This window comes from Hordeum vulgare, chromosome 2H (genome assembly GCF_904849725.1).
Source record: "Hordeum vulgare subsp. vulgare chromosome 2H, MorexV3_pseudomolecules_assembly, whole genome shotgun sequence".
In the NCBI taxonomy this organism is placed as follows: domain Eukaryota; kingdom Viridiplantae; phylum Streptophyta; class Magnoliopsida; order Poales; family Poaceae; genus Hordeum; species Hordeum vulgare.
In genome coordinates, this window is record NC_058519.1 from 644,188,846 (window position 1) to 644,199,261 (window position 10,416).

At 43.7% G+C, this 10,416-nt stretch overlaps 1 protein-coding gene across 1 annotated transcript; it reads left to right on the forward strand.

Annotated features, from left to right (window-relative positions):
* The first annotated feature begins 4,480 nt into the window (after positions 1-4,480).
* Positions 4,481-9,630, forward strand: LOC123428295 (actin-related protein 8). Its single transcript, XM_045112493.1, has 12 exons — positions 4,481-4,945; positions 5,064-5,158; positions 6,291-6,361; positions 6,547-6,614; positions 6,906-6,967; positions 7,130-7,227; positions 7,634-7,715; positions 8,120-8,262; positions 8,546-8,694; positions 8,785-8,918; positions 9,029-9,147; positions 9,219-9,630. Exons 1-12 carry the CDS (start codon positions 4,584-4,586, stop codon positions 9,312-9,314), a joined length of 1,479 nt encoding a protein of 492 aa, XP_044968428.1. The 5' UTR covers positions 4,481-4,583; the 3' UTR covers positions 9,315-9,630.
* Positions 9,631-10,416: the final 786 nt, after the last annotated feature.

Consider the following 10,416-nt stretch of genomic DNA (forward strand, 5'->3'; position numbering starts at 1 on the left):
ATACTATGCTTACGGTTGGGTCTTGTCCATCACATCATTCCCCTAATGATGTGACCCTGTTATCAAATGACAACTCATGTCTATGGTTAGGAAACCTTAACCATCTTTTATCAACGAGCTAGTCTAGTAGAGGCTCACTAGGGGCCCGGTGTTGTATATGTATCCACGCATGTATTTGAGTTTCAAATCAATACAATTATAGCATGGATAATAAATGATTATCATGAGCAAGGAAATATGATAATAACTCCTTTATTATTGCCTCTAGGGAATATTTCCAATAGCCATCACGCCTTCGTTTGCTACTTGGGGACTCCCAATCTGCGCGCGAGTACATGAGTTGGTCACTACCCCCTTCGTTTCCTTTCCGATAGCCACAAGCATTCTCTTCCCACGTCCATAGGCGTCCAATCGCATCCGTTATGGTCATGTCATCGATGTCGTAAAACTGCTCAAGCGTGCTGATGATGTACGTGAATTTATCAGTCATCAAACTGAAAATTTACTTCACAATCTCGGTCTCCTCGAGCTTTGGACCAAGCGTGCGGATCTCTCCCACCAAAGTAGTAAGACACATGGCGTAGTCGTTCACCAATTCAGTTTCCTCCATCCGCAACTTGTGAAATTGGCGCTTCAGCACTTGTGCGCGAGCATTGGTGACGCGGTCTTCTCCAATCCTCATCTCCTCGAGTGTGTTCCATGCCTCTCTTGCCGTCTCGAACTCCGCCAATGTCATCATCACTGAATCCGGCACAGACTAGGCTATGGCATCGATGGCACCTTCGTCACACTCCTCGTCGACGTCGTCGTCCGTGATTGTGTGTCAGATTCGGAGGGTTCGGAGAATAATCTTCATCTTCACCGTCCACACGTTGTTGTTGGCGTCAGTGAGCATCGGGCACTCGATGGGGATGTTGCGATGTGCCTGGACGTTGGTGCCGCCCATTCCTCCACCACTAGTCGCTGACCTCCCACCCTTCTTCACCTTGTCGCCGCTCGTGTTCGCCTTGAAACCGCCGTTGACGTACTTGACCGACTCAGCGTCGTTGTCCCTCGTTGTAGATCGTAGATCTTCGAGGCTCTAGATACCAATTCTTGGCTTTGGACCCTCAAGACCCTTCCGCGTACGTGCAAACTAGCTTCTAAGCTAGCAAGCAGGCAACTGGATGGATTTCCAGCCCACATAGGTGCGTGTGCAGCCGGATCCTTGCTTCGGCCGGCTATGATCCACACGATCGATCTCGCGAAGGCACGAATCGATGTATGATGGCCACATGCTCGTGTCGAGCCTGGTAAACTTTATATTGCTTTTTCTCTTTCTGGTAATTCAGAGATTACAGGGGTTGCACTTATATACATGTATGAGCCTAAAGGATCAATCCCGCTCGGTATGCTAATCCTATTCTACTCGGACATGTACACCAGCCGTTTATGGACATCGGGTTTAATCCCAACAGAATGATGACCTTTAAGCTACGACCTCGGACAAGCTTTTGTTAAGGAAACAATTCCAACTTTTGACCCGATCAAAATCAAACAACTGAAGGAGAACACTCATAATAAAAATAGGCATGGGTATGAGATCTTAATGCTTACGACCATATATTTGTGTTGGGACCAAATATGATCTTAATTTGTGCGCTCGAAGTCACCCTTCGAGATGTGATTGTTATGAACCGGAGTGGGGTGTGTGTTCAAATTACGTCTTGACCAACACGCATCGTGTATCAAGAGTCGGTTGTCCAACCAAAGTCCATATCCGTCTCGCGGGGTTGCCTTGATAATTAAGATTGCAATAATCATACAAATGCATTGGGCGTTTAATGACTTCACGGACGCACTACCTTAGCCTCTTCGTGGCTCACTCTCCATAATCTTGGGTATGTGCAGGATTGGAGAACGCGAACTAGACAAAAGACATCTACAGAAGAAAAAAAATCACACATACATGACGTTACTTCAAAGCCCTATCATTGATGCCTACAACAAATACATCGTGTTGCAAGGCTCTTGCCTCAACCCATACCTTACCGAACTACTCTCACATGAAGATCAGATCATAGGAAGAACTAAGCATAGAACACAACATGAAGATAGATTGATTGGTAATATGTCTTATAATAGATGTTGTGTGTGATACATAATTACAAGTATGACTAGAGAAGGAAGAATTGTGGTGAGGATGGAGATAGTGACCATGGAGATGGGAAATGGTGGCGGCTATAGTTGAAGATGGGATGAAGGCTTTCTATTTTGCGGCTCCTCTCACAGTTGTTATGTTGACATTTTGGCCTCGGCCCCTTTATAAAGTATGGTCAGGTGGACGAAACGCCTCGGTTTCCATGTCATACGACCACTCATGCGAGCGGTCGTGGTCGCATGATGCATCGTATTTTGGTCGGTTTCTTCTAGTGCACATCCACTTGATTTCTATTATCTCGTTACGACTTGATTTCGTCAATATTTAGCCCATTTCCCATGAAAACAAACTAGAAAAGGATATTAGAACATTCATTAGTCATTAGTGGCAATATTAGAGCGAATATCTCGGTTTTAATGAAATATACTAGTTTAAACTCGGGTTAGAAGAGTGTAAAATATCACTCATCAACTCCCCAAAGCTTAAACTTGATCATCCTCAAGGAAATTTGAATCAGAAATAACGTTCTTGTTTAAACCTAAATAACGAGAAGGTTTTGGTTCACTTATGACCAGTTCGCCTAGATAGCCCTCCGTTTCTAGACCTGAAAACTTAGTATAACTTGATTACTTTATCTGGTGATCCGGAAATGCAGAAGAAAAGATTCTGCTTTTTTTTACCACAGGTGACCCTGAGTTATCGAACCCATGGGAGGACGATGCCCTTTAATCTAGGGTCTCAAAGAAGCTTTTATTAAAGAAAACAATTCCAACTTTCATACGGATCAAAATCAAAGAATTGAAGAAGAACTCTTATAAAAAATAGGCATGGGTATGAGATCTTAATGCTTACAACGATATATTTGTGTTGAGACCAAATATGATTTTAATTTATGCGCTAAAAGTCATCCATCAAGATGTGCTTGTTATGAACCGAAGTGTGGGATTTGCCAAAATTACGTCTTGACCGGCATGTGTCCTACATCAAGAGTCGGTTGTCCAACCAAAGGCCTAATTCGTCTCGTAGGATTGCCTTGATAACTAAGATTGCTATAATCAGACAAAACGATTGGTCGTTTAATGACTACACATCTTGAATTCCAATTTAGGATCCGTGTTACCGCACTAACCTTTCTGTCACTGGTGTTCAAAATAACATTTCATGGTCACCCTACTCTTAGCCTTTTCGTGGCTCGCTTTCCATGATCGTGGATATCTGCTGGGATAAATGAAATGAACGATACAAGAGACATCTATGTAACAATTTTAGTTCACACATACAAGACGTTTATTCAAAGCCATTCCATTGATCCCTACAACAAATACATCAGTTGCAAGGCTCTTGCCTCAGCTCATACCTTACTAGACTACTCACACATGAAGATCAGATCACACGAATAACATATCACAGAACACATCATGAACGTAGACTAATTGGTAATATGTCTTAGTCAGTGTCGTGTGTGATACACAATTACAAGTATGGCTACAGGAGGAAGAACTATGATGAAGATGGGGATGATGGATACGAAAATAACGGTGTCGGTGTACTAAAATATGGTGCCTTAGTACCCTGACTTATGTACACACAGTAATAGCCTCCCCGACGACAAGGCTTGCCGGAGGATAGCTCCAAAGCAAGACATAAGACTTGGTCTATAAGACCATGAAGAAGACGTCTATATAGATCACTGAGAAGTACTAAGATGGTACTGAAGATCAAGCAAGTTGCATACGAGCAAGAGAACTCATTCTCCCCATGTGACCATATATACCCACGCACAACCCCTTTCTTCATTATCTTGTGTACCCTCTCGCTCGAACTCATTCTCCCCCTATGCTCGCCGCCATGGCTGCCCTACCCCTGCTCGCGGGCACGGGCACGACGTGCGAGCTTCCTGGCCTTCCATGAATGTTGCAACTTGCATGCTTGTCACTGGAACTGGTGTGATTGTGTGACATGTTTTCGCGGTCATGGCCTGCGAGTTGTTTGGTCATGGCAGAAATCATGATTTTGTTTTGACGAGCTACAACCACGTGTTGGCACCGACTTTTGTTGAAATCGACTACACATTTTGTTGGAATGTGTAGTCAGCTTACATGGATGGTGATGCTGTTTTGCTGCGATAGACATTTTTTTGCTGGAACAAGTGATTGTCACTGCTACGACTGGCGAAGGGCCACGACGGCGACAGGGTACTGCAACCAACATCAAGAAATGCTAGAACAGTGTACGGGGGGAGCCGCGCGGCCCACTCGGAGTCACACGACGGACCAACCCACCCCGTGCCCGGTCCACCCCCAAATTTCTGGTGGATTCCGTGCCCCTCGATCCCATTCCCAACCCACTCGGCCACTCCTCCCCCGCGCTCCTCCTCCCCGTCCGCCGCATGTAGCGGTCGCCGCCCCGCCCCGCCCCGCCCGTCCGAGCGGCCGGCCGGACCATGGCGTCCATGCTGCTGCGCAAGGTGTGGGGCTCCGTGCTGGCCCGCGCCGGGCCGCGCGACCCGGACGGCGCCGCCGCCTCCTCCTCCTCCTCCCCGCGCCGCCGCGGCGCCCCGGCGGCGGCGGCCGAGTACGGGTCGCTGGGCGCGCTGGACGCCGTGCCGATCGACGTGCTGGCGCAGATCCTGCGCCTGCTGGGCCCCGCCGACGCCGCGCGCTCCGTCGCCGTGTGCCGCACCTGGCGCATCCTCGCCTCCGACAACGCCCTCTGGGCCTTCTTCCTCAGCCTCGGCCCCGACCCCTGGGACCTCGTCGTCTTCGCCGAGACCCACCTCGCCGCCGGCCCCGCCGAGCCCCGCAGGTCGGTTGCCCTTGCCCCCCCTCCTCCTGGCTGCTCACGCGGCCGGGGCCTTCCCATTCTGTCGTACGCGTCTCCGTTTCCTTCGCCTGTCTAACACCACTGTGCCGTGCGCACGCAGCGTCTACTTCGGCGCTGTCCGCGTCCCGCCGCAGCTCTCCTTCAAGCGCATCTACGGACAGCGAGCGCTGGTTCCGGGCTCTATCATAGTCGATGGTGAGTAGCCATGCGCTTAATCTTGTACAGGTAGCCAGCGATTACTTCTTAATCAAGGGGGGCAGTTGAGTTGTGTAAGTATACATGCATTGATTGCTTCATTAAGGATTCTATACAACCAACAAATTCTCACATTTCAACAACTTTAATCAAGAAAACACCGATACCTCCGGCAACCAGAGAATACTGATTCTTTCCTGATGCGCCCCGATACCTTCAAGCTCTGGTAGTGCCGGTGGTGGGCTCTTTTCCCCGGTGCTCCCGCTCCCCTTCCCCCCACAGCCCCACTGTCTTGTACTTCATCCGTTCCTAAATATTTGTCTTTTTATAGATTTTACTACGGACTACATACTACATACGGATGTATATAGACATAATTTAGAGTGTAAGTTCATTCATTTTGTTCCGTATGTAATCCGTAGTTGAATCTTTAAAAAGACAAATATTTAGGAACGGAGGGAGTAGTAGAATTCTATCTAATGGAAGGCTGCTGATTTCCTCCTCCTCCCTTTCTCTCTAACTGAACTTTTATGTTTGGTAAATTACTGCTACCCTTTGGCTGTTGGTTCTTGCTTTTTGTTGGAATCATGGATAAGAAGATAGAAGATAATGGACTGCAGTGACTAAATACTATATGATAAATGGTTTGATGCTTAATCGATAACATATATTTATTTATTTTTTTCAAAAATAGTCAAGCCTATCCCTGTATTGGCGTTTTTTTTTTCAGAAATGACTTATTTACATATCCGTATCGCACCAATACTGATAAGCGTATCCGTTTGAGTGCAATCTAGACTCCAATGATCTTACCTTCAGTTACCAGACATTTTTTTTTTCAAACGGCCATGTGCCCGGACTTCCGATTCCACTATTAACAGTAACAGAACATAACATGATTCAAGCATCCTGATGCAATTGAAAGCAAACACTTCAATTACTAGACATGATTAGGTATCTTCAGTAATCATTAGGTTGTTATGGTAGGCTGATTGTATCTGGCCCTTTGCTTTGTGCGACGTAATAGTTTTTTTTTGTTGGAGAATGTACATTGTTTATTGATCTTGGTTGTTTCGGCTTCATAGTCTCCTTAAATGGCGCATTCCCTGTTGTTTCTTTTCTTAAATAACAGGTGGGTCAGGCTACTGCAAGTATGGCTGGAGCAAATATGCTGCTCCTTCTGGGCGTTGTGCAACCTTTTTGGTAAGCTGTGGTGATTAGTGAAATCTGAAATCTACCAACCCAATGCACATCAATCATTCATCATGACCAACATTTTTCTTTGTGGCACATGATGGCCGATGTTGGTTTAACAACTTCACGGTGATAATAAGATAATTGAATTGATGATATAATTTATGTCCTAATTCTGCTGGGACATCATGCAGGAATTTGGTAACATCGAGTCCCCAATGTATGCAAGACTTCGTCACTTTTTCTCGACGATCTATAACAGGTCTGTAAGATCTTTTAATTTCCACTGCAATATCTTGTATATAAAATATTTGCTTTACCTTTTTTGCTCCATTTCAATAGACAGCATTTTCCATTGATGATCTGAGTTCTCACCGGGTGAATTCACTTGAAACACTCACACACAACTTATATTGTGAAAACTTTGGCTGACTAGGTTGGTCTACTATCAAAGTGGCTGCACCATATCTTGCTTGATCACAACACACGACCAATCAATATGCATATCCAGATATTTTTGCCATAAACTCTTATCTATCTTGACTTTTTATAGGATGCATGTAAAGCCTTCTGCTCGACCAATTGTTGTTGCCCTTCCCCTCTGCCACTCTGATGGTTAGTATTTTTAGGTGATACAATTTTCTACTTTATCACTATTTCTATATGGCGGCCCTGTTATATGGTTACATGTTTTTGCCCATTAATTTGTCGCTATGGTTGATGAACAATTTCAAACTTCTTTGTCTAACTGTATGTTTCTAACTCAACTTGGTACAGATACCGAGGCTGCTAGGGCTTCAAGAAAGCAATACAAGGAGACATTATACTCGGTTTTGTTTGAAATGAATGTTCCTGCTGTTTGTGCTGTTGATCAAGTAAGGAATTTTATGTTCACTTGGTGATTTTGCTCGCCCAAATGCTTACATTTATCACCTCTTGATGTACTTTTTGGTTCAACCTTGTGTACCACTGTCCCTTTGATTAATTTTGTTGTCATATTGAGGTTTGAGGCACTATTGTTTTTTGGATTTGGCATTTGGAAAAGTATAAGATTCGCATATTATAGTGTCAGAATCATGAATCGCGGTTCAAGCTGGAAGCCTGGAACTTCTCAACTGAGAATTTTCTACTGTATAATACACCTGTGTTATGGCGTAAAATTTAAATCGAACATCAATGTAGTTGTAGTCTTGTAGAAGCCACCTTTTCTGTTTACTTTATTCGTTAACTTCACCTGCTGAAGAAGATATTTTGTGGGATTGTTGACATGTGTTTTTACAGGCACTCCTAGCTTTGTATGCTGCTAGACGAACCTCTGGTATTGTTGTCAACATTGGATTCAATGTCACATCCGTTGTTCCCAGTAAGTTCTGGTCTAAGGTTCGACTCAGTCGAGCATCTTACTCTTTTCTTCAGTATCTGATGTTTTCTCTTAAGATCAGTAGACATGGCCGATATTTCAAGCCCACGTTTGCCACTCCTAACCTTAGGCCTACCACAATTTTATTACATCGAATATCAACTTAATGCAAATAATCTGCTTGAGTATTGATAAATGTGTCCTTCCTGAAATACACAGGCTAATAGGAATGCACATCAGAGGGAGACATAGGGTGGGACCATAGGGGTTTTAAGACTCCGTGGGCTGTAGACTGTTAATTATTCATGGTCGAGCTTCTTTCCAAATGTTTATAACACATGGAAGTGCGTCTAGATCAAGTGGTAAAAATATCCATTTTTTTATCTTATGTTTCTTCCTTGCAACAGTTTTCCAAGGTAGGGTGATGTATGAGATAGGCATTGAAACTGTGGGGCAAGGTGCTCTGAAACTTACTGGATTTCTGAAGGAGCTATTGCAGCGAAGGAATATTTCTTTTGAATCACTGTACACTGTTCGGACAATCAAGGAGGTAATGTTTTGTTTATTACTCAATTTAGCTAATGTAATTTATTGTAGCTTGCGTTCTCCACATAAATATCACCTAGTGGCTAATTGTGCTTGTAACCGATTAGTTGGGGGCTACAGACCAACTAATTGTGCTTGAAACCTATATTATTAGTTGGGGCGACATACTAATGAACTATTTGTGCTTGGAGCCATTAGTTGGGCAACCTATTTTGATTATGTACATGACAGAAATGGAGATGATACTAACACATGATTCTACCTCCCTTCCTTTTCTATCTGTAAAGAAAATTTGCTACGTCGCGTATGATTATGAAGCAGAACTATGTAAAAATACACAAGCTTCCTGTGAGGTGGATGGTGAAGGGTGGTTCACTCTGTCAGAAGAAAGATTCAAGATGGCAGAAATCCTTTTCCAGCCCCAGATGGGAGGAGTGTATGTTATCTTCTCTGTTGCGTAACCTTTTTTGTCATTTTCCTTTTATTAATACGGTTCGCTTATGCTTGCTCGATGTTGGTGTTGCAGTCGTGCTATGGCTTTGCACAAAGCAGTATCTCTATGTGTGGATCACTGCTACAATGCAGAGGGGCTCCGTGACCACAGCTGGTTCAAGACGGTGGTTTTAGCTGGTGGATCGTCATGCTTACCTGGTTTGCCAGGTATGCTTGCCTAATGCATTTTAATACTGAACAGCTCATTGGATGTTAATGCATATCACAAAATAAATGTAGAACACCGGTGGATAAGGCTGTATTTTCATTGTGAACAGAGAGGCTCGAGAAAGAGCTCCACACACTTCTTCCTTCATATATCTCAGAAGGAATAAGGGTTCTGCCCCCTCCATTTGGCACAGACACCGCCTGGTTTGGTGCAAAGATGATCGGCACTGTAAGGACAGCGTTGATTCTGGTGATCAGTTTATCGCACTTATATCTTCACTAATGACCGCCCTAATTCAGGTGAGCACTTTCTCGGACGCATGGTGCATAAACAAGAAGCAGTTCCGCCAGAAGTCACGCCACAGTGGTCCATCTTTAGCGAATGCATGGCGATAGATTCTGATGGCCGCAGCTATGATTGGCAAAGCCACAGGGAAAGAGCCATGAGGTTGCCTATCCTCTTAAGAGATGGCGCAGATCTATACAGCACTAGTTCCTGGTGTACATAACAGATACGATTACCTATGGATGATAGATTATTGCGAGTAAATAAAACATGATAGGTTGTTATAGGATGCTGTATAGCATAAGTGAATGCATCGCGCTGTGCGCATTAGAACGATTCTGTGTTATTTATGTACCCGTACGTTATTGGTTTGCAGATAATAACACCTTTTTGTTTCAAATTATTTGAAGTTCTAGCTTTATCCAAGTCAAACTTCTGTATATTAGACTAAATTTGTACTCTCTCCGTCCTAAAAATTTTGTCTTAGATTTGTCTAGATATGAATGTTAGTCATGTTTTAATATTTTGATATATCTATTTCTAGACAAAGCTAAGACAAGAATTTTGGGACGTATCTACAGTATCAAATATATGTTTGTATGCATATGCTGCATCAAGTGAAACTACTTTGTGTCATAGATGTTGATGAAAAAATAATATTATAAGTCAAACTTTAAATTTGATTTGGGACAAACCTAGGATTTCAAGCTGCAACCCATTCTGCCAATGAAGCACGGATCAAGCCTCGTTGAATTGCCACAATAAGAGACCATTGTGTACGATGGAGATTTTCCGCTAAGCACATTGGGGAGGTCGGACAGATAGAGATTTTCCGCTAAGCACATTGGGGAGGTCGGACAGACAGCATCGCAATGCTTGAAAAATAAGTTGTGTTGTTGAGTCAGGCGATGGGCAAAAAGAAAAAGAAAATTTATCTTCCGCACCAATCAAGATCCTCTCTGGAGGGTGGCGACTAGGGTTTATTCTTTGTTAGCCCTCCTATGTCTGCTTGATGCCATGATCCATTTGAGAGAATATCATATGGAAATCAAGTTTGGATGGAAACCACCTGCAATACTATGTTTCCAAGTTTCAGAAGAAAAAAAATCCCAACATAAGAGTGATGTTCTATTAGAATATCAAACACAATTTCATTTACAAGCTAAAAAAACAAAATCAGCATTTGATAGTGCCGAACAGGTAATGTCACTA

What these genes read in the sequence shown, in the direction of transcription:
- LOC123428295 (XM_045112493.1), top strand. Translation starts at nt 4,584, where the DNA reads ATGGCGTCCATGCTGCTGCGCAAGGTGTGGGGCTCCGTGCTGGCCCGC. An exon ending in TCCCCTCTGCCACTCTGATG is followed by an intron (nt 6,968 to 7,129) that starts GTTAGTATTTTT and finishes AACTTGGTACAG; the next exon opens with ATACCGAGGCTGCTAGGGCT. An exon ending in CTGTTCGGACAATCAAGGAG is followed by an intron (nt 8,263 to 8,545) that starts GTAATGTTTTGT and finishes CTATCTGTAAAG; the next exon opens with AAAATTTGCTACGTCGCGTA.